This window comes from Ambystoma mexicanum, chromosome 9 (genome assembly GCF_040938575.1).
Source record: "Ambystoma mexicanum isolate Mex_15411 chromosome 9, UKY_AmexF1_1, whole genome shotgun sequence".
In the NCBI taxonomy this organism is placed as follows: Eukaryota; Metazoa; Chordata; class Amphibia; order Caudata; family Ambystomatidae; genus Ambystoma; species Ambystoma mexicanum.
Genome location: NC_090931.1, coordinates 192,099,417 through 192,123,757, shown reverse-complemented (window position 1 = coordinate 192,123,757; position 24,341 = coordinate 192,099,417). Strand labels below are relative to the sequence as shown.

The following is a 24,341-nucleotide window of genomic DNA, read 5'->3' as shown; positions in this document are numbered from 1 at the left end:
GTGTCCCGGCTGATGCAGCCGTTGTCCTCCCAAAGTATGGCAGGCACGAGTCACGGCCAGCAGCTATCCCCGACAGCTATTGCTTCATTGCGGCCTGCATGTCTGCCGCCATTATATCATCCAGTGAGGCGTTGGATCTGCTGCTTGCGCTGCCCGGCCTTCACAGCAACCCCACCGAGCAGCAACCACAATATGTAGCAGATGTTCTCAGGCAGCAACATCTGCTGTGCTAAGGTCGCAAGCCGGTTACAGGCGACAGTGGGACCTGTGTAAACCCCCCAGGTCGCTAGAGCTGCTCCACTACTTGGCCATTTTAGCCTGTGCGCAACAGTGCACCCTTCCCCTGGATTCTTAGATAGGGTGGCAAAAATGTCTCTTTGATTAACAGTTCCTCTGTCTCTTCACTAGACAAAGTTCTTGTTTAAACAGTAAGCTCTTGTACCAGTCTTTCTGTAGTATTTCATGTAACTTGTTGATCACCTGGTATACTCCCCTGCCAGGAATCTTTATACAATTTCAACTGTCTGGTGTACTCGCCTGCCAGGACTTGTCTTATGTTTTCACAGTTCTTTGGCTATACCACAAAAGCCTATACTGTGTGGTGATTGGCATATCTGTCTATGCTATCTACTTTGCCATGTATGCATTCAAACATTCTTATAAGTATTTGCTTAAACGTATCCCCAACACTGGCATCTCATGCATCTGTGCTTGATTTGGGTTTACCTTTGTGCTTTGTCTTGTCTGCATTCAAACATTCTTCATATTGGGTTTTGAATTTGTACTTTGCCTTGACTGCATTTAAACAAACTTTGGGTCATCAGCAACTTCGTATCATTCAAACGTTTGGTGATGTGCTTGTCGGACCTCCCAGGGACCCAGTTGCTTTGGGCAGACCGGTTCTTTCCAGCATCTCCGACTCTACATGCCCCTCTTTGGAGTCGTCCCTTCACCCGCTTCACACTTTGGAGTGTGCAGGCGCTCTTACAGCATCCTGCGCGTCTCCGTGGTCACACGCCGGCTTTCCATTTCTCCGCCCGGACCAGAGCACACTGGCTCTTCGAGCGGGCCAAAATACAGGAACTTCTACACAGCTCCCAGCGTCTCTGCAGCACTTCTTGCTCACATGCAGAGTTCCTCTTCTCGTTCCAGCGGCCTTCTCTGTTCCACCACACCGGTCTGTATGTCTCGCGTTCATGAGCCTCAGCATGGGGTTCAACGTCTTCTCCTGCACTGCTCAATCTGCTAGTCTGGTTGCCATCTTCAAATATCCCGTACTCTGTAGACTTGCAAAAACAGCTAGCCTGAACTCTTGTCAATTTGCATAAACTCCCTTATCCTCCTCCTTGTCTCAGTACCTGAGTAGTTATGGGAGTTGGAGTCTATGGATGTCTTTGGCCTTTTAACTCTGAGATGGTTTTACTCCGAGATTTCACATAAAGGCACATCAGAAACGAGAGGTTTTGTGCGAGTTGTGGGTGTTTGGATCAAAGGTGGGGGCCTGGTCAGAGTAGTGTAAGGGGAGACTGTTAACTGACAATGGGCCATTAAGGTCTTGGGTGTCAGAGGGTGTTCTTCATGGGAAAGGGGGGAATTCTGTGTTTCATCCAAAGAAGTCATGAGATATCCACAGTAGCTGTCTCCTCCCATGTGGTCTTCCCTCAAAATTCTGCCCCCAGGTTCAGGTAGCAGCTTTCTTCCCCCGGTCACATGGGAGGAGGGTCTCACCAGGGAATCTGTGATGAATACATTGGATTCCACACATATCGCAGTACAGCATAGAATCGCAGTACAGCATAGAAGTCAGGAGTACACCGTGCAACAGAAAACCATCCTCCACAGCACACCATCTCCGCGTGGTGGTAGATTAGCCAAATAAGATGGGCCATCACAAATCATGAATTTCGCAGTGATACAGCAACACGGTCACAGGGACCAAGCCAAAATACTGTGCAACATGCGGTCAGAGGGACACAACGAAATGGGTAATGTACCGCGCAACAAACAAAATCATTCACAACAACATATCCGTAGAATGGAAGCAAAATGTATCCTAAAAAAAAAAGACATCTCCATACAACCAAGAACTTGCGACATCACAAAATGCAACCATTATCATCCGAAAGAAACAAAGGGATACTCTAAACATGCCCTTATCATGCACGAGCGAGGCCCCTTCCCGGCAGGTCACATCACATCTTAACTTTAAAAAAAATGACAAGAGTACAACAGACTGGTAACACAGCATTTTATCACACTTTCAGTCTTAATCCAGCCATCCAGTGACATGCACACCTTTTTAAAACGTGGAAACAAAAGCCATCATGATTAGTCGAAACTCAGATGAGACAACCTACCACACAAATCCAGCCCCTCCCCCTCACCACCCTTTTGGTAACAAACTGTGAACAGAAAAGGTCCACCAGACTGCTGAAGCTGCTACCAAATTTCTGAAAAAGTAGGCAACAAATAGACTCCCACCAACATAGACATCAGTAAACCGATTAAAATATGTAACTGAAATCTGTGTATAATATGAATGCATCGGTTTTTAACTTCTTTTCAGTTACACAAAGCAGAATGAAACATTAACCTCTTAACTGCCGAGGGCTTTCCCTCCCAGTGATGAGCCCTTTTTTGGACATTTCGGTGTGTCGGCATTCAATCCCTTGTAACATTTTTGTTAAAAGGGATATCCTGGCCAAATGTGCACCCTTTTTCCCCCCACATGTGCACCCTTTTTCCCCTCACATGTTGGTGGGCATAAAGCCACCATGGATTCGTGGTTTGCTGTATGGGGGTGGCAAAAAAGTGACCAAATCGTGTTTTTTTTCAGAAAATGCCAATACAATGATGTACAAAGAAACCCTGTAGTTTTTCTCTCGTAAGAGCTAGGAACAAAAGGTTGGCATTTCCGAATTTGCCATTTTCGAAGTTTCAAGAACAGATTGAGCGGAAGGAAAAATATTTTTCGTAAGTGTACCTTCAGTTTTGTGGGAGGTAGGCGATTTTTTTTTTCCCTTTTTTTCTTTAATTGTTTTTTTTTATGGACATGCTTGCACGGAATGGAAGAGGAGGGCAGGAAAGCTCAATGGGAACACAGAAAGGCATACATTTCTGAAAAGTAGATACAATTTCAAGTTCCTGCAGCAACTATGTACCCATAATTGCAATAGTTCGGCAATAAATTGGAAAGGTGACAGAAAAAGAAAGAATGTGCTGGACATGTTTGCCCTGGTAAGGTAATTGCTTCCATAACTTTGCAGAAAAGCAATGCACCAACTCTTCTAGTTCGAAAATCACACATTTTTCGTAATGGTTCACAAAACAAGCAATACCACAAGCCAAAAACCAAGCCATGGTACACAATATTTTTATGCTGACGGCCTAAACTGACATACTTGGCATTTGAAAATAACAAAAACCAATGTGGTGAAGAATGCCATGCATACTGTTTTGAAAGAACACAGGCTGACCTAAAGGAGTGTGTTGCACTACAATTTTATTAACCAGAATGCACAGCAAAGTCCAACATTTTGGGAAAAACCCCACAAGTTTTAGAGATTTGTGACCAGGAAACCACAAACACACATGCAACAACACATGTCCTACCTTCCCAAGCTCCCACAGGTGTCGAGATGAAAACAGTACCTCGTGTGGGTGTATTGAGCACAAAGGGAAAAGGCTAAACCACTGGTACACCAAACGCCTGACAAAATGTATAGTGTTTTTGCCCTTCTTGACAACCCACAGATTTGGGCTTGGGGTGTCGTAGCCACCAAGGAAAACAGGGAGCCCCTTGCATTTCTGAAAAGACACTCATGGGAATCCAAATAGGCATCACGTGCGTGTTTCTCGACAGATTTTCTTACCCAGAATGCACTGTAAACTTATAAATCCGACAATACACTATTTTCACACATTTCCCACATGGAAATTACCGAAACGCTTGCAAAACACCACATGTCCCACCTCCCCACATTAACACAGATGTCCTGATGAAAACCAAACCTCACTTGCGTGGGTGTGTTTACCTGGATGGGAAAGGAAAAGGGTTGACTGCCCAGCAGGGGTCATGGGGTGACCCGGCGCAGTCCGCATTCATCCCCGTAGGGAAAAGCTGTAACACGGCACAGCCAGAGCTTGAGGACAGCCGGGGATGCTGCCCACAACCTTGGGTACCTGTCTCCCATTTGGGTCAACCATACCCAAGGCCAGCGGCAGTCCGATGGAGCCCCAGCAGGGTCCCTATGCCTCCCTGGATGCAAGAGCTGTAACACAGCCCAGAATGAGCTCTAGGACGACCTGAGGTGCTGCTCCAGGCCTTGGGCTTCTGCCTCGCACATGGGTCGACTGTCGCCCCTAGGCTAGCAGCGGTCATGGGGCAACCCAGCGGAGTCCCCATCTATCCCCAGATGGAAAAGCTGTAACGAAGCCCAGCCAGAGCTCTAGGACAGCCGGGGGTGGCGTTGCTGAATTTCAGGAGTTTTGTTGCATTAAGTTCTCACCTTAACATCCCTGCAACTAAAGTAGATTTTCAGAAGGCTTCCAAACCACTAGCATGGTCTTCAGTCATGGCCAGAAAGCACAGCCTTCGGCAATGGCGAGTGGGCATGCCCATACTATTTTTTAAAACACTTGCAACCCATCGCTCAAAGACGTTCTTTAATCACAAACTGGTTTTGTCCTATCTTGACAGTCGTATTGTTATGTTTAAAAGATTGCAGGCTTTGAGAACTCGTAATGTTTCTATTCCATGTGCATTGAGATTACATTATTTACTAAGGCTCACACACTTTGAATAATCAGTGTGCCCCAAGCCCCTTGTTTTATGGCTGGTCTCCTAGTGACTTGTGATACATCACAAAACTGACTGCATTTAAGCAGCACGGAAAAGGATAACAAAATTACCATCTGCACAAATAACATATGCCCAGGTACTTTTGCCCCCATAGCGAAAATCAAAATCTGGCACTCATGAATATACACACAGTATGTGACCGTATATTTTAAAGTGAAATATACAAATGTAGTTCAATTGACCTTATCCTTAGAAGAAAGTGTGCAAGACAAAATAGCATTGGACATTTAAAAAAAAAAACAGCAATCTGTAGTGAAATATTCCATGGAAAACAAAATTCAATACGAAACAAGTGCTTGTGGTCAGGTGTCTGCACTGGGAACAGGACAACCAGAGTAAAATCCTGGATAACTGAGCAAGCTTGCCAACCTCAAAAAAAAACAAGGGGTTGTGAACACCCTCTGGAAAAAAAGTTACACTGTCCACCCACATGTGTCCTTTACTGGTGGTCTGAAAAGCAGCCACAATCAGGGTAAAATAAGAGGGCCAGTGTCCAGGATGCAAACTCTTGCCACATTATGGGCAAATAACCCTGATTTACTTGCCCTCTATTATCATTTCTCCTCCTCACCCTCATGTCTGCCTTTCAACAATGCTCTGCTTTATCATCGAACTTGAAAAGTACATATACCATAGTGTCACTCGAATATATAAATCCTTATGGAACTATGTTAGGCAAAAAGTTTACAATTGTGGCATTATCTCCCCCACCGATCTTGACTGCGAGTCTACAAATACCAGAATTCAATTCAGCAAAGGGCAAAAAAATTGTCTTTAAGTGCAAAACTCTAAAGGACTGACAGTAGCACATCAATACAGGAGATCAATACAGCCAGGACCAGTACTACAATGACATCTGTCATCCAGTCGCCTGGCCATCAAGATCAGCCTGTAGCAGATTCACCTCTAGATAATAAGCTTCAATACAACAAACCTGCTGCGGCAGGCTGCCCAATATTTCAGTATTGACACCCAAGAAGCACATGGAGACAAAGACTTTGTGGAGAACATTCTTGGCGACAAAAAAAATCTGCCTCTTGGTTTATTCCACTGTTACAGTCCATACAAAGATGTATACAGCCCTCCTTATTTACGCCTAACCTCACAAGGTCGGTTAACCCTAGAATTGAAAAATTATTCAGGCCAGTGCCCACAGACCCCCTGTATATTAGGGGTCAGCTCAAACCTGACTCACTTCTCACCACCACTACTAGGAAGAGGGCTTCACTCCTCTGGCGTCGGCTGAATCCCCGCCAGACAAAGAAAGTAAGACAATCTACACTTTCGGAAGGAAGGTCACATCCTCAGCGGCATATCGGGCTAGAATTATAAATAATTCTACCCTCCTAGCTAGTTATGTCTGTCATAAGTGGGATGAGTTGGAGCACTAGGTTGAAGCGGTTTCAGAACCCGTAAAATCACAACTACTAAGCACCGTCTCAGTAGCTAATTGCATCCTTAAAAACAACCTTGATGCAGCAGACAATGCGGCCCGCATCATTGCAGCGGGCACACTGATCAAGTGCCGTTCCTGGTTTAGACAGTTTGGTAAACTGGAGACACAGGCCACCCTCCTTAAAATGCCGGTGGGACCTAACGTCCTTCTCGGCAAGGCCGTCGAAGATGCCCTCAAGAGCACCAAGGAAGAGTATGATACTCTTGAGTCACTCAGCCAACTAACCAACAAACTCTACGTCTAATGGGGTTCCTCAAACTCCAACAGGTTTCGGGGACAGGGCAATCAACGGTCTTCCAAATACAATCGGGGGGACAGTCTTCAACATGGGGCCCCTGGCAAGGACAATCTTCCGCTTTTAATTTTCAGAGGGGACATAAAAGATCCAGAGGAAGAGGCAGAACCTCACCTGGAAGATGCTCCACCCCTCCCAAGAAATGATGCACCGCTACAGGTCCCCTCACATGCCACTCCCGTAGGAGGTTGCATCTCAAACTTCACCCACGCGGGAGGGGATAAGGTCAGACAGGTGGGTGTTGTCCACCGTAGCAGATGGGTATTGTATCGAACTTTTGCAAAAACCGCCCGCCAAGACACAGAAATATGCCAGAAAGATTGGCACATACTATTGGAGGAAGTAAATACCCAACTAGAAAAAGACGCCATAGAGATCGTCCCAGCAAATCGGGTAAACAAGGGTATTTATTCAGTGTACTTCCATCTACCAAAGACATGTCCATGCGCCCAGTATTAGATCTGTGCCATTGCGAACAAATATGTCACACCTCAAAAGTTTCACATGACCACGCTTCAAGCGGTAATCCCCCTCTTAAAACAGGGGGCATGACATGGCAACATTGGATATGAAAGATGCATACTTTCATATTTCAATGCTCCCAGCACACAATTACCTGTGATTCAAGGTAGCAGGAGTTCACTACCAGTTCAATGTGCTCCCCTTCGGCATCGCCTCAGCCCCAAGAGTATTCAACAAAGGTGCTCGCAGTGGTAGCAGCACATCTCTGCAGAGAGTCGATCCCTGTGTATCCTTATCTGACAACTGGCTAATCACTGGGGATTCTCCTCAAATTTGCAGACCTAGCACCCAAAGAATGATAACCACCTTTTCCTTTTGGGTTTCTCCATCAATGAGAAAAAATTAAGTCTAGTTCCCAGCCAAATAAACCATTTCTGGGAGCCGTTTTAAAAACATAAAGGAGCTGGCTTTCCTGTCAAATGGGATAGTACAAAACATGTTGTTGCAAGTATCTCATTACAAGGCTGGTCACCAGATAACTGCTTACAAAGCAATGCGCTTGCTCAGGATGATGGCCTCATGCTTTCACTTGGTTCCACACGCACACCTGCGCATGCGCCCAATGCAATAGGGATTAGCGGAGCAATGATCTCAAGCAAGCGGTCAGTGTAACGATCTTGTGGTTGTTTCGCTAACCCTGGCACAGGCTTTTCGCTGGTGGTCCAAGGACAACCTACTAAAAGGAAAACCCCTTTGCGTTCCACCAACACAAGCAATCCTAACTACAGGCGCCTCACTCACTGTTTTTGGGGAGCCCACTTCCTCCATCACTCAGCCCTTGGCCAGTAGACATACACCACAGCCCCAAATCTCATCAATTTCTTAAACTTCTGGCAGTTCTCGAGGCTCTGCAAGCCTTTCAGCAACATTGTACAGGTCAAACAGTCCAAGTCCTCACAGACCATTTCCATGTTCTATATAAACACGCAGTGAGGCGCACACTCTCCAAGTCTGTCCACGCTATCACAGAAAATATGGAAGTGGGCACTTGGGCATATTTTCTAACCTCTCAACATGTGTGCTCTGGCAGGCAGACACCCTGAGCAGATACCCTCTGGTGGCAACTCCACTGGAAAAACTCGATGGAATCTTCTCCAAATGGGGGCATCCTCCCTTAGACTTGTTCGCCACAAGCCTAAATGCACAATGCCCAGACTTTTCATCCAGGTTTCTCCAACCAGGGTCCAAGGGGAACGCCCTGTGGATGAACTGGTCAGGGAAATTTGCTTACACTTTACCCCCAACCCCACTCCTGAGCTGAATAGTGCACAAAATGCACCAGAAACAAGCTACTCTAATCCTCGTTGCTCCTATATGGGCGAGACAACCTTAGTTTCTACATCTGCTCAAACTGGCGATGTGCAATCCAATCAAGCTCCCATGCCTTTAAAACATGCTAATACAACACAAGGGAGCATCTCTCCATCCTCGTCCTCAATCTATGAACTTGGCAGCCCGACTTCTGAAGCCCTGGAGTTCAGCCATTTAAATATTCCACAATGGTGTATGAATATCCTAAAAGAGGCACGGAAACCCAACACATGACACTGCTATTTCAATAAGTGGAAGAGATTTGTGATATGGTGCACGTCGCAAACACTAAACCCAACAGAATGTTCCCCAGCTAACATTCTCCATTACATGCTTTACCCATTAGACTCCAGCCTAGTATTCAACTCCAAAGTGCACCTGGCGGCTCTATCAGTTTACACCACTTCACAGAACAGTGTCCTGGTTAAAAGTTCCTGACATTAAAGCATTCATGGAAGGGGTAAAGAGGCTATACCCTCCCATCTCTAACCCTACACTGGGTTGTGATCTTAATGTTGTGCACTCCAAACTCATGGGTCCGCCCTTTGAGCCCCTATGCATAAGGCCAGCCTAAAACATTTGACTTTTAAGACTGCATTCCTAGTAACGGTCACCTCTATAAGACGAGTCCGTACAAGACCCTTTCTTCATAATCCACAAGGACAAAGTTGTCATCAAAACACACACCCTAGGTTCTCACCTAAATTCATTTCAAAGTTGCATGTTAATCTGTAGAACTACCTACCTTCTTTCAAAATCCATCTAACTCAGGTGAAAGAAGCCTCCATACACTTGATGTACGGAGGGCGATCTTGTACTTTGTGTACAAAACTAAACCTCTAAGGAAAACAGACCAACTCGGTTTCCATAGCACCTGGGAGAGACGGCCATCATATATAAAAAAAAAATAATCTCCAAATGGATAGTCAAGTGCATACAGCTCTGCTATTCCCTATCCACAAGAGTTTTACCTTTCACTCCCAGGGCTCTCTCTACCAGAGGTACCGCAGCTACCTTAGTCTTTATTGCAAACGTCCCTCTAGACACCATTTGCAAAGCAGCTACATTGAGTTCCATTCATACCATCACACAGCATTATTGCATTGACACTCACTCTAAAACATCTGTTTGCTGCTGTACCTTCTCACATCCCACCTCCTTCTCCAGATGCTGCTCGCTAATTTATGCAGAGCATGTGATCTAAGAAGATCCGCAGGCCTCAGAAGGGATATATTGCTCACCGTAATCGTATTTCTGATGCTTGTATATGCTTAGATTCACATGTGCCCACCCTTCCTCCCCTTCTGCAATCGAAGGTGCATAGTTGTTTTCTGGTCTATCACTGTTTCTGCTTTATCACATCTGTACTCGCGCTACACTTCATGCAACCTCATGTCAGGAACAATCAATCTGAGGGGCATCAACGTGTGAAGGACCATGGGTACTGTTCACGTCACACTAAGGATAGTATTACTAACACACCCTGTCGACGTCTGTTTTCGAGTTTTGAAAACAAATCTTGTAATACTCTGCGACTACCACTAGATGTCGGACTATGCAGAGCATGTGAATCTAAGCAGATACAAGCATCAGAAATATCATTACGGTGAGTAATGTATCCCATATTTCTCCAGCATGGGGTCTGGCATGTATTCACATGCTCATGAATATTCCCCGTCGTCAGGCTGGAATCCTCGGTAAAGAAAAAATCAGTATCAGTTTTGTTTCTGATCTGTCTTTCTTAGTAGTAACCAATCACTGATCTCTGGGTCATACTGCCCCCAGCCAATGACTGCCCTCTCCCTAGGCCCTGCCTCTGGCAGCCATCCTCAGATTTTTACCGCACGCTCAAGTATTGGGAGTCCTCGTGCTTTAGCTCTCGAGTTTTTGCTGCATTGTTGCATTTTTTCAGGAGATTTTCTCATTTTTTCGGTTTAATCGAGCCTCAAGCTCCACCGTTTCTACTTCCGATAACGGGGTCCCGTTTCGGAATTCTTCTACCCCCCTCAAGGGTGAAGTTTTTGTCGAGTTTACACTTCTTGGAGGATTCCAGAAGATCTGCAGCCTACCTCAACGAACATGGCCAAGGACAATGGAAGCTTGACGCCCGGATCCAAGCTGTTCAGGTGCTGCCCTGGATGCGGATTGCAGAATGTTTTCAAGGAGGACGAGCACTCGCGTTGTCAGTCTTCATGAGGACAAGACGCACGTGGAGAAGGACTGTGCATTCTGCAAGAACCTTTCAGAACGGACCAAACAAGATTGTCGTTCCCGCCTTGCCGCCTGGCTGGAGAAGGGCACAGCAGTTGAGAAGGCGAAGAAAAAGTCTGAGCGGGCTTCTAAGTCCTGTGAGGGCGCCCCGGCGACGGGGGCCCAACAGAAGGCCAAGCACCGCGAGTCCACGGGCACCAGGAGCGCCGAAAGGTCGGGCTCTACGGCTGCCAGACAGGGCGCTACTTCCCCAGCACGTTCGACCACGAGCCAGCACTCTGGTTCGGGGAAGAGGAAGTCCGAGAACCCGGGTAAGCCGCTGGAGCGGACCCAGTCGATCTCGAAGGGGGAGCGAGGCGCTGACCCTCCCCCCCAGGCAAAGGCCCAGGACGCACCTGAGGTGGTGAGGGCTTTGATCCATCCGGCAAAGGCCTCTGTCGAAGTAGTCGCTGCGACCCTGGCGAAGCCAGCTGAGACTACGCCAGTGGAAACGGCCTCTGGGCCCAGAGTATCCCTGCCACCGTGGAGGGAGTCCTCTTTCCAGCCCATCGTTAAGACCCCCGTGAAGCCCCTGGCGGAAAAAGAGGGGGGGGGGGCGGTGGCCATTACAGACTCTGAATCAGCCTCTGAGGAGGAGCCGGTGGAAGCCGAGAAGGGCCTCAACGAGAGGTTCATAGGCCTCAACGAGAGGGTCGATCCCAGGGGACGGTCCCCGCTGACGTGATCGAAGATGGCGACGTAGAGGGCCCAGTGGAACGGCCATCCCGTCCGTCGCAGCCATTACCCGAGCCCCAGGATAGCTTGGCGGCCATTTTGTTGGCAATCCAATCCTTATGTACCGAGATAAGGACGAGATTACCACGGACCCCGACGGAGGATCCAGAACCGGGCCCGTCGGGAAGCCCTCCGAACAAGCGGAGGAGAGTCCACCCCGCTCCGGCCTTCGTGCCTGCGAGACCTATGGTCCCCTCATCCGCGCCGGACCGTATAGAGGATATGGCAACGGACACAGCGAGGGGGACGGACGATGACGGCGGCGATGACACAGCGGACATCCCGTCATCACCCCCCCCCCCCCGCGGGCTTCCCCAGCCGACGAAATTGGCTCTTTCCATGCCATGATAACCAGGGCATCCGAGCTCTTCCAGCTCTGCCCTGAAGAACAAAAAACGGAAGGGTTTCTGTACCAACGACGAGAGGCCAAGAGGAAGACGGCCCTTGCGGTGCCTTTGCTCGATGACATCTGGAACGAGGGGCTTGCTGTCCTTAAGAACCCTTCTATGGCACCTGCCAAGAGAGACAGGTACGAGAAGAAGTACTGAGTCCCCGATGCCGCCCCTTGTGCCTCAGGGCCCAGCCCACGCCTCGGCAGCGGCTAAGAAGAAGGCAGCTGGTGCGGCGGCTTCAACTTCCACTTCCCCGCCGGACAGCAAGAAGTTGGACTCCATGGGACGAGTCATCTCGTCGGCGGCGGCGACGATTAAGGCGGACAATGCCTTAGCGATCGTGGCCCGCTACGACAGGGAGCTCTGGTTCAAGATAGCTCCCCTGCTAGACTTCCTACCTGACGAAAAGAGGGCGGAGGCCCTAGAAATTCTGCAGGAAGGCGAGGTGGCATCGGATCACGACATAACGGTGGCAAAGGACATTGCCGATACCGGATTTCGCCAACTGGGCAACGGAGTTTGCCTCCGACGACGAGGATGGCTCAAGGCGACAGACTTTCGCCAGGACGTCCAGACCAGAGTGTTGGACATGCCGTTCGACGGCAACAACCTGTTTGATAAGGCGGTGGACGAGTCTCTACAGGCCATCAAGACCGGCTCGGAGACGGCCTGGGCCTTAGGGGTACTTCAACAGCGACGGCCCTTTCAGAGCTCCAGAGGCAGACAGGGTGCCTCCAAAGGTTCCAGCGGTGGCTCCTCCACTTACCGCCAGGCGGCCCGCTCCTCTTCCCAGGAGGCCTACAGAGGTCGCGGCAAGCAAAGGGGATCCCGCCGTCGGCGGCAAGGCCGCCTCCAAGCAAGACTGACCCAGCCGTGTTGTCGGGCCCCCACCGAAGCACCCCGGTGGGAGGCCGGCTGACGAAGTTCGTCAGCGCGTGGGAGTCCATCTCCACCGACCGTTGGGTGTTGGACACCCTGGCCAACGGGCACTCACTGGAATTCCAAAAGAAGTGCCCTCGCATTCCTCCCGTGGCCAGGAAGGAAAATCACGTCCCTCAACTGCTGTTGGAGGTAAGGGCGATGCTCAAGAAAGGTGCCATCGAGCTCGTCCCCAGAAGGCTCCGGGGCTCCAGAGTGTACTCGAAGTACTTCCTCATCAGGAAGAAGAAAGGCGGTTGGCGCCCCATCCTGGACCTGCGTCGCTTAAACAAGTACATCAAGGTGCAGAAATTCAGGATGGTCAACCTCCCGCACGTGCTGGGACAGCTGGAGGAAGGCGACTTCCTGTCGTCTTTGGACCTGGTGGATGCTTACTTCCACATCCCTATTCTAAAAAGGCACAGGAAGTTCCTCAGGTTCGTGGTTCAGGGACGTCACTACCAATTCAGAGCCCTACCGTTTGTATTAAAGTCGGCACCCAGGGTTTTCACCAAGCGCCTGGCACCAGTGGCGGTGTGGCTGCGCCTGCAGGGGATCCACGTTTACCCCTACCTGGACGACTCGCTAATCCGGGCAAGGACAAGGGAACTCGCCGTCGAACACACGGCAAGGACCGTCCGGTTGCTCAGAGCTGGGGTTTGCCATCAACTACCCCAAATCCCACCTAGTTCCATCGCAGATAGCACTGTTTCTGGGAGCAAAGCTCGATACAGTGGGGCAATTGGCCTCCCCGTCAGAGGCGAGGACCAAGACCATCCTGGGCAAGTTGCGGCGCCTGCTAGCCACGGACGTGGCCAGGGTGAGGTCCATCAAGTCCCTCCTCGGGATGATGTCCCCATGCGTCTATCTTGTACCCCTTTGCAGACTTCGGATGCGTCCGCTACAGGAGTTCCTCGACGCCCGCTGGTTTCAGGCAACGGGCTGCTTCGAGGACAGGATCCCTCTCGACGAAGAGTTCCGTCGGGCGATCTTATGGTGGGGCATCCGTGCTCACCTCACGACAGGCACGGAATTTCAAATCCCGGCGTTTCAGGAGACAGTGACGACAGACGCCTCTCTGTAGGGTTGGGGGGCCCACACAGAGACCTCCACGCAAGAGGCCATTGGTTCCCGGAGGAGAGGTCTCTCCACATCAACATTCTGGAGCTCCGAGCAGTGTTCTGGGCTCTCAAGTCGTTCCTTCCGTCCCTCAAGGGCAATGTGGTGAGGATCTTCACCGACGACACCACCATGATGTTCTATATACGGAAGCAAGGAGGCACCAGATCCCCAGGCCTATCCAAGGAGGCCCAGGATCTGTGGCACTGGGCCGTCGCCCAGGGGATGTTTCTGGTTCCCTTCCACCTGGCAGGAATAAAAAACACCATCGCCGACTCACTCAGCAGTGAGCTGCGCTCGTGCCACGAGTGGGAACTGCGCCAGGATCAAGTGGATCGACTCTTCCAACGATGGGGCAAACCCCAGATCGACCTGTTCGCGACGGCGACTAACTCCAAGTGCCAGAGGTTCGCCAGCAGGTTCCCACAGCCGAGGAGCATGGGCGATGCTTTCTCGTTCCCTTGGGACGGCCTGTTTCTATACACGTTCCCTCCATTGCCGTTGCTGCTCCGCCTCATCAACCAGCTCAAGAAGTCCAGGTGCAGGATGATCCTCTTTGCACCGGCGTGGCCGAGGCAGATCTGGTTCCCGGACCTTCTGGACTTGTCAACGTCCCCACCAGTCAGGCTGCCGGCGGATGCGGATCTTCTCTCCAGAGAAGGAGGCGCCATTCTCCATCACGACCCACAGTCGCTCAACTTGCAGGCCTGGGTCCTGCAGCACTAGAGTTTGGAGGGTACGATATCCCGACTGATTGCAGAGAGGTTCTTGCAAAGGCCAGGGTGTCCTCAAATCTCAAGTGTTACGGTCATAAATGTAAGAGGTTCTCTGTCTGGTGCCGTGCACAGAAGATTAACCCTCTGCGGATTACGGCCCCTCAAGTGCTGCCGTACCTACTGTCGCTGGCCAAAGCTGGACTGGCTCACGCCTCCATAACAATACATCTGGCTGCCATCTCCCGATACACCAGGACTACGGGACGGGCGTCCTTGTGATCTCATCGCCTGGTGAAGGAATTTATGAAGGGACTATTCCGATCATTCCCGCCGGTGAAGGCTCCTGCCCCGGCATGGGAGCTTAATGTGGTGCTGACCAGGCTCATGGGTGCCCCATTCAAGCCTATGCATTCAGCGCCTTTGAAGTTCCTGTCATGGAAGACAGCGTTCCTCGTGGCCATCACCTCTGCACGACGAGTGGGAGAGATTCAGGCCCCATCTTGCAAGCCTCCATACTTGACTTTTCATGAAACTAGGGTGGTGCTGAGGACGCACCCCTCCTTCATGGCCAAGGTGCCGTCGGACTTCCACCTCAACGAGCCCTTGGTGTTACCAGTTTTCTTCCTGTCGCCTTCGACGCCGGCCGAGAGAACTTTGCACTCGCTGGAGATAGCTAGAGCGCTGAAGTTCTACGTGGACCGCACGAAGAGTTTTCGGAAGACGTCACAACTATTTCTGAACTTTGGGTCTGTGAATCAAGGGAAGGCTCTCTCGAAGACTTCCATTTCCAGATGGCTCTCCGGCTGCATCATGCATTGTCACCGGTTGGCACACCGACCGCTGCCCCGCTGTCCGAGAGCCCATTCGACCAGAGCGATCGCTGCTACCACGGCGTTCCTGTCTGGTGTGCCCCTGCTGGACATCTGCAGGGCTGCTACGTGGAGGGCGACGCACACCTTCACAAGATTCTACTGCGTCGATCGGGACACCAGGGAGGAGTTCAGGGTCGGCCAAGCAGTGCTGCGCAACCTGTTCGCTTAAGATGAGCCTGGTGAGGAGGTAAGAGATGCTTAATGTTGAGTTGTTGTATTGCTTAATGTTGAGCCTGTTGCCACCTCCCGTGGTTGTGCATGTGTATGCTGCTATGTATTCTTTTGTTCATGAGCATCTGAATCCATGCCAGACCCCATGCTGGAGAAGGAACAAGTTACTTACCTGTAACTGTTGTTCTCCAGCATGGGTCTGGCATGGATTCACATGCGAACCCTCCCACCTACCCCTCTGCGGCTCTTCACCTGGTTATACTGCCACTTGGCGTGCTACCAAATCTGAGGATGGCTGCCAGAGGCGGGGCTTAGGGAAAGGGCAGTCATTGGCTGGGGGCTGACCCAGAGATCAGTGATTGGTTACTACTAAGAAAGACAGATCAGAAACGAAACTGATAATGATTTTTTTTCTTTACTGAGGATTCCCAGCCTAACGACGGGGAATATTCATGAGCATGTGAATCCATGCCAGACCCATGCTGGAGAACACCAGTTACAGGTAAGTAACTTGTTCCTTGTGCAGCCCTACAGGTAACGTAAGGGGTGTATCAGCCACCTTTACTGCCTAAAAATAGGCATTATTCCCAAAAAAGAAAAATGGGGAGTAAAAAATACTCCTAACAAAAAATAGGAAATCTACACATTGGAGCTTGCCCCCACCCTTCCCTCTCCCCAGCTTTCACCCACACAGATCCATGGATATATTTGGACCAGTACACACAGTTGCACAGGAAGAAACTAATGCTTCTGCCTGATCTGAAAAGGCAAAATGTATCTTCATGTGAATTAATAACTTAGTGAAAATAAACTTTTATTAGGCAAACATTTGTTTTGCAGCTAAAACAGATTTGTATGTGCTTATAAAATACTGCCATTGAACTAGGATTCCATTTTGTATTCCCTAAAAGATCATTTTATATCAAACTTTAAAAATGATGTAGTAAATTACCCTCACTTCATAATTGGGTCTGGAGCGCTGTAACGGTATATGGGGTGCTTTTGTGCTGCTCTCCCCAAGATCCCTGTGAGATGAGATCCACTGTCGCCCAAACAAGATTACCTTTTTGTCCGTAATAAATAAAAAAAATCTATTTTCCCTGGCATATTTGGCAGTCTGTACGATTGTAGGTGGCGCCATGCTTTCCCTGTGCCACTGCTCCTTGTATGTAACCTGAAATTCCTTAGACTCTGTTCTTTTAACCATCACACCTTTTTCGTTTTCCTTCACTAAGCACTAGACCTCTCTTCACTAGGACGGGGAAAACACCGGCCAGCCCTGGGGTGCTGCAGTTGGGCCTGGACGAGAATAACCAAATAAAGGTCTACCACTACTGAGGGCTGCTCTGGAAAGGAATGGACCACAAAGAGTCCCAGGCTACTTGCAATGGGCCTCGAACGCCTTGGACACTGTATACCTGCTCTCATGGTTCCCGGTCCCCTCATATAAAAGTGCGTCTTGTATATTTCCAGAAAAGCTCTTTCTGGTTGTTTTTATGGGGGTTTGCCAGTGGCACGGGCAACTAGCATTATAGTTTTCAAGAGTCTAAAAATGTGTCTTCTAAATATCCGAGAACCTAATGTTGACTCCATTGAAGATGACTTGAGGTGTTGGGTCGCACTGCCATCCTTCCTGAACAGCTGAAGAACCTCTTCCAAACTCTTCCCATGTCCTATATTAAGCATATGGCCGCTTCCTGTAGGTCGACCTCTGCGTCTGGGGTGCAGGAAGGGGAGCACGCCTCCTTTCTTAACATTCTGATACACATGACCTCATACAGTGCGGACGCTTTGGTCAGTCCTGGGTAGGAAAAACAGAAATGGATGACTTGCACATTAAACACACATTTTAGCCATAATGACCAGAATGCATCATAGGCACCTGATTTTAATGTGAATGTTTTTACAATGAGACTAACCAGAATTTTGTATTTTTGCGTTCAGACAATCTCCTCAACACAGTAGTTTGCACAATGTGCCAATGCTGTGCAACGTCACATGGAGTCCACTGAGCAGATTTTCATAAGCCACAGCGCTTCCCTGACACTGCAGTCGAAAGGCATGCGATGGTGCACACTTCACTGGGGCAGACCTACCTCGGAGACGAGGAGCCTGACCCTGCCTTTTCCCCAATGCATCTGTGTATGTCCGTGGGGAGCTATTCTAGCACAAGGTGCAAGGCTTCCATGCCCAGAACAGTGGGTCTAGCTGCAACATGCCACAAGGCGTGCCAGGGGGTCTGGGTGGAGGGGTGGGGGCGGGAGCTTTTATATTATACCTGCCTTATCTGAAGGGGGCCTGTAGGGAAAACAAAAAAAAATATCCTTTTTTTTTTTAACATAAGTGAGGAGCTAGACAGAAAGTTTTGACTACATACACATTTTTTTTTTGTAATTTCTTTTTACATTAAAAATATATTTATTCTCCCCAAACAATATTCCTGTTGGGAATAAATTGCATTTTAAAAAAATCATTTGACTTTTAACAGTACAGATTAAAATACTCCCACTTCAAAATATTATGGAAAGCCTTCGACTGTATACGGCATCTGCTCTGCAGGGCCAGATAATGCATTGATTGTCAAGCCAATAATATGTTCGAGCCAAGAGGAGCCATACAGTTCCCTAGAACATTGAACAGGGTCCGTCAGGGTTTAGTTCCTGCTAAGTGATCTCGCTTTCAGCTTACATGTCGCATATTTGTTATTTCGACAGGACTATAAGCACACACGTTGTTGCAGAGGCTTGTGGGAGGTATTTTCTTTTCTCTGGACTGCTGTCAGCTGTTGCTCCACAACCTTTCAAAAGACCCCATTATGGATGGGACCGCTTGAGCCAACGGACCTTATCCGCTGGGAATCTTTCTGGGAAGTCTTCCGTTGTGTTTCCATTTTCTGACATTTCAGGAGACACCAAACATAAGTTTATCACTGTTGACCCTGGTTGCAATAGAATTGCTTAACCTCCACAGCCTATCTTCTGCACAGCAATTCGGGGATCCCAAGCCTGCTTCGACTGTGCTGGGCCTCCTTTGCAACAAACAACCCAAACATTGGCTTGGGGCACACAAATAAGCATAGTGGAAGGCACTTGCCCGGTAAGACCGCACACATGTTGCCATCTCAGAGAGGCTCTGGTAATCTTGTATATATGCAGTTTCTCCCGTTTGTTTTTTTTTTTTTAAATTAACCTTTCTGTTTGTGTGTGTGTGTGTGTGTGTGTGTGTATATATATATATATATATATATATATATATATATATATATATTAAATACACGATTATGAGGCAACACACTGAAGGCTGCATACGGTGGGGCTATTTTTGGCCATGTGATCTGTGGAACAATGAGGCTCTCATTTATTCAGCGGCACCCCTATATTTATCATTATAATATTATTTCTATCTATGCATTCCGCTATATTTGTCACAATTCATCAGGTTTTAATAACAGGAAATTTCCGCAACTACGCTCCTCTCCTTTGTTACAAACCGCTGTTAGAAATCATGGAGTTACACCCCGCCCCCGTGTCTCCCCATCATTGGCAGTGATAGTTTCCAACACTTGCGAGACAGCAGTGTTTCCTTAGTTCAGTAAATAAATGAAATAACACTTTAGGATCGCCTAAAGCACAGTAAATAATCTTCACATTACGTGTTCTTAAGACAATATTTCAATGAGGGAAGCCAGGATGTTTTTCTGCAGGAGGTGACCCCATGAAATGTCTATTGTTCCCATTGATGACACAAGGCGGATACAAGCAGTCTTCAAATATTCTGTTCAGGGCCAGTTAATATCTGAGTAATTGTAAAATAAGGAGAGTACAGTGTTTAATGACGCATCAGCATAGACCTTTGCTTCTGAGGTTAGCTGTACATTTTGACTTGGGGTGCATCTGACCTCTATACGGTACATTCAGCAACCTGTCCGCTCTTAAGGAAAGCAAAAAGCCTGGTTAGGCGAGGGGTGCTTCCTGTCGTTGGACATTTCTGGACAGGTATCAGAAGTATGCCCCCCTCTGAGATCTGCGTACACTTTTTTAAATAAAAAACAGCATAACCTCCCTTTTGAAGAAGCTTCTAAAGGCACATCTGCTCAATTGAATTCCTCTGAGTATTTTTGCAATTTGGTGAGTTTTATCAGTTACAAATGTTGATGTTGTCTATAGCACAAGATCTTTTGGAAGCAGACTTTCTACTCCCTTGTCCACTGTCACATGCGTTGATTTTGCACCTCACAGGATACTCTTGCCCGCGTCCCACGTAACATGCTTTTGGGCACTCAAGTCGTCCGACTGTGCTGAACTTCCTCTGGCTCGCAGTGTCGCATCCTTCCCCTGTCGCACTCCAGCATCTCTAAAGACTGCAGGCCAGAGGACCAGGATCTACCTCCCGCATCAAAACCCTAGTCCAAAGCAAAAGACTCTGCCTCCCACACTTTGAGGTGCTTGAGATACCGCTGCTTACAATCTCTCCAGTGGAAAACATGGTCCAAGCAGTGCACTGCATCACATCAGCCATCACAACTTTGTAAAAAGAAAAGCTATATTTTGTTTACACAATATTTGACCTTGCCGTTTGTTTTTTGTAACTGTGTTATTCCATGGCGTAGGAGTTGTTTTGTATGCAATAAATCCTGTATAGTCTTCTATTTTTATCAAGAAATGCTTGTGTCTCTTTATGGGTCTGGGCATGTTTGATGTGTTCATGTGAATCAAGGTTGGGGTTGGCATGGTGAGATGGGGAGAACCCAAGGCTAACTTTGGGCCCCATGTGTTTCTTGATGTCCCTCAGAAGGCTGAGTGGGTAATGTACTCTTTGTTATAGAGCTGATTTGGGGTGAAGATCAGGTCTGCAGATTCTCTTGCTGTTCCTTCGTTCAGGATGCTGGGCCAAGCAGAGCCCTGCACTCCGCACTGAGACCCTCCTCCAGGCCACGTGGACTTTGGGATTCTCATCCGCGGAATGCCCATCTGTCGGGATTGATCCATGCCTCCAAACCATGTGGTCTTCATGGTTGAGATGCTTTGCAGTCAGAGTAGGGGAAAACTTCCAAACCACATGGTCTGTGGAATGAGACCCCCTCTAAAGCCACATTAATTCAGGATACTCGTCCATAGAATGCCCCGCTTGACCTTCAGGATGGCCCACAGAGCTGTTTGCTTCACATCTTTACTATCCAATCCAGTCCTGTGGGTACACTCATTTAGGGGTGTACACATTTTGCAGACTTACTATGAGCATAGTTAGAGAGTGATGCGTCCACATCACAGCCAACATATATGCTTGGAAGGGGCAGGAGTTGTGGTGGGTGACAGGAAGGTGTGGGCAAGAGTGGGTTTATTGTTTTAGTGCGGGTTAAGAATGATTTTGTGAAAGTAAGTAGTAGATCTTTTTGTAGTCTTTATTTTTGTTATTTTAGCACACACCACAGATAAAGCGGCAGCTGTGCTAGAGGAACAAGACGTGGATAAGTCAGTGTTGCGGTCTCTGAGGGATTGGGGGAGAAGCGACCCGGGGTAGAGCTCACAGGAAAATGTGTCGGAGGGGCTAGCGATTCGCACTTATGGGATGGGTGCCGCCCCCGCATCCTCCACGTAGCTAACCTGCCACAGTTCCATGCTGCATTTGACCAAAGACATTCTATTGGTGCGAATTGCGTCAAAATGAAAATCCTCATGATATGTGAACCAGTTCTTTTGCATTAAGTACTGCACCTAAAATAAGCAGTTTAGCTTGACTCTCTGGCCAAGGAGTAGGCTTTTCTTGGGGTTCATGGACTAAGGTATTTTTACATGATGGAGTGGGGCCGCTACCATGATGAGCCATCCGAGGGAAAAGGCCGGCGCCACAGACCATTCTACTGCAGCCCATTTGCGCCCATCCATTTTTGAAAGACACAGAGGGATTGCTGTTTTCAGGGATGCAACCCATAATGTGTGGGAGTTTGCTTGCCATGCTAATGTTCACAAGGTGTGTCAGGGTAGTAGCCCTGGCTTGAATATGCTTGCATGTTCTTTTACTGAGTCTGGTGCAGGGAGTCCCTCGTTGATCTCTGTAAGCAGAGTGCTTCATGACAAGTTCTGTGTTCATCCTGCAGGTAAGTGAATGGAATCGGTGCAGAGCTCACTCAATCGTGCACACTTTCATAGGTTGATAAATTGACCATCAATACATTGGGACATCGCATCACCCGTTAAATGACCATGCTGCCAAATGGTATCAACTACTGTAGCATGAAGCGCCACATGAACAGCCTACTATTGTTCTCTCCTATACCAGCTAGTGTTGCATCCCTTAAATAAGTGCACCTGAGATATGTAGGACAGGCCTGCACAGCGCCGAGTAGGATATTGAGTGTGTTTCGAGAGAGTCCCCTGGTGTCTGGGAGCTGGATGCAATGGTGTGCCCGTAGTGTATCCTTGTACTCCTGTCTTCTGCTCCCGAGTGTACTTCCAATACTTCTTTTACCCCAAAGCCAACCAGAAAAATAGAACCCACCTTGTGCAGGGCTGAGTGGTGCCCTACTTGTGGGTTCATTCCAATTTAATGTATGTTCACTGGACCTAACCAGCAACACATTATTTGGTAGTTGCATGCTTCCCTGTCCTGATTTCCACTTGTTTTTCGCTATACAAGGTTCTGCAAGCTTCCTGCTACTTTCTTGTGTTTGTGTGTGTGTGTATATATATATATATATATTTGCCCTGTGTGTGTATATACATTTTCACATATATAAAGAAGAGGGGTGCTACACCCTGTGAGTGAATTCACTTGAAATATTACAGGTCTCCATGGAGCAGAGTGGAACGTTGAGTGTGTTATCTGGGTGAGTGTTTGCTTGTTGCTGGTTGAGAAGGTGCGCCACTAATCCTGATTATTAAACCCACATTGGTTCATTGAGCCTTTACATAATATAGAAGCTATAATCAAAAGACCTGTTGTACCTTGGATCGCAGTGTTGGACTTCCAAAAGCTTCTCAAAAAAGCCACAGTGCAAATGCACGTTTATCCAGATGAATGGGCTGGTATCCTATCCCGAACATATGACCATGTTTTTAAAATTGGTAGCATTCCTGACACATGGAAAAAATCAATTGTACTTCCAATATTTAAAAAGGGAGACCGAGAAGATCCCCGGTCTTACAGATCGATAGCGCTGTTAGACTGTCCGGGTAAATTATTCGCCAGATTGTTCTTAAACTCTCTTAACAAATGGTTGAATACTCAGAATATCCGTGATCCATTTCAGACGGGTTTCTTACTGAGTATCAGCATGGCCATTAATATGATTACTCTTACAAGTATTATACAGAGAGCCCATCAGTATAAACAAGCTTTGTATATTGCCTTCATCGATTTCAAGATGCCATTCGATGCAGTTCAACGAGAGCTTCTTTATAAAAAAGTTGCTGATGCACATTGTCCTTGGGGAAATCCTAAAATGGATCATATAATTACACACAGATACCACTATTCAAATAAGATTTACGAAGGGTGGATTACTAACGGATCCAATTGAAACTGCCAGGAGCTTAAAGCAGGGCTGCCTTTCTAGCATTGGCATTATTTAACTTCTTCATCTCGGATGTGAGCCATGTTTTCATGAAATTGAATACTGATTCCCCAAGACTTATGGGATCGCAGGTACAATGGTTATTGTACGCAGATGATCTGGTTCTCATATCCCAAACCCCCAAGGGTGTGCGTACAATACTCAGAGCACTGAATGGATATGTCCAGAAAAACTGCATAACCATTAATATCTCAAAAACAAAAATAATTCAATTTGGGACACGAAAGCAAAGAACAGCTAGACTGCAGTGGCCCCTTCAAAACTGTCAAATATCGGTGGTAACATCTTATATTCTCTTAGTTATGACCATTTCCAATCAATTGGCAGAAGATGCATATCACCAACCAGCTATGCTAAAACTTCAAACAGCAATTTCGCAAGCCCGTATTATTAAGGCAAGGTACTGTAAGTTTTCAATTTTACTATTGATCACTTATTTCAAATTAAAAGTAACGCCAGTTATTATGTACGGCGCTGAAACAAAAAAATTGCAGAATTATAACTATTGGGCGATTAAAGGACGCTATTGGAAACAAGTGTTAAATTTACCCAACTCCCAACCATTACCATTAATAAGGCACGAACTTGGTTTGATTTCTCTATGTGCAATCTACAAGTGGAAGTTATGCTCACTCTACCGCAAATGTCTCCTGAATAAACTAACAACGGGTATTTGTAATATTATAGCGATCTATTTGTTAAATTCAGCAGATTCCTTTCCTAAACTGTGGCGCCTGAAAATTCAGGGCATATTAGAGGAAGCACAGATTGAAGTAGATTTACTAATTGAGAATCCGGATCGAGCGAAAACCAAAATATGGGGGAGAGACTGGATTAAAACCAGAACGGCATGCTCACAATATCAAAACTTTATTGCATACCCCTTCGAGAAGAAATGTTATAATGAGGTTGCAAATTATATGGTGCAATCTCCAAGCCCATCACATCGGGACGGTTTTATGAGGTTTTGCTTGAATTTATGGCTTACCAAAGAAGTGTTAAATAGGCGCAGTATTGTTGGGAGTATGAAAGAGAAATGTCGTTTTTGTAATCAACATGTGGAAACTCTTAAACATCTATGCACTGATTGTACTGAACTGGTGATGCATACATGTGCACACTATAAGCACTTATTTGCTGAGTACTGTGA

The 24,341-nt window shown here is 47.6% G+C and overlaps 1 protein-coding gene across 4 annotated transcripts in view; it reads left to right on the top strand.

The window, feature by feature from the left end:
* The window catches only part of CEP164 (centrosomal protein 164), a 586,844-nt gene extending 566,572 nt beyond the window's left edge, over positions 1–20,272 (top strand). For all 4 annotated transcript variants that reach the window (XM_069614472.1, XM_069614471.1, XM_069614470.1 and 1 more), the window contains one exon: positions 16,860–20,272. In XM_069614472.1, coding sequence (XP_069470573.1) covers positions 16,860–16,956 — 97 coding nt within the window. In that variant the 3' untranslated portion in view covers positions 16,957–20,272. The remainder of the gene's footprint in view (positions 1–16,859) is intronic.
* Positions 20,273–24,341: the final 4,069 nt, after the last annotated feature.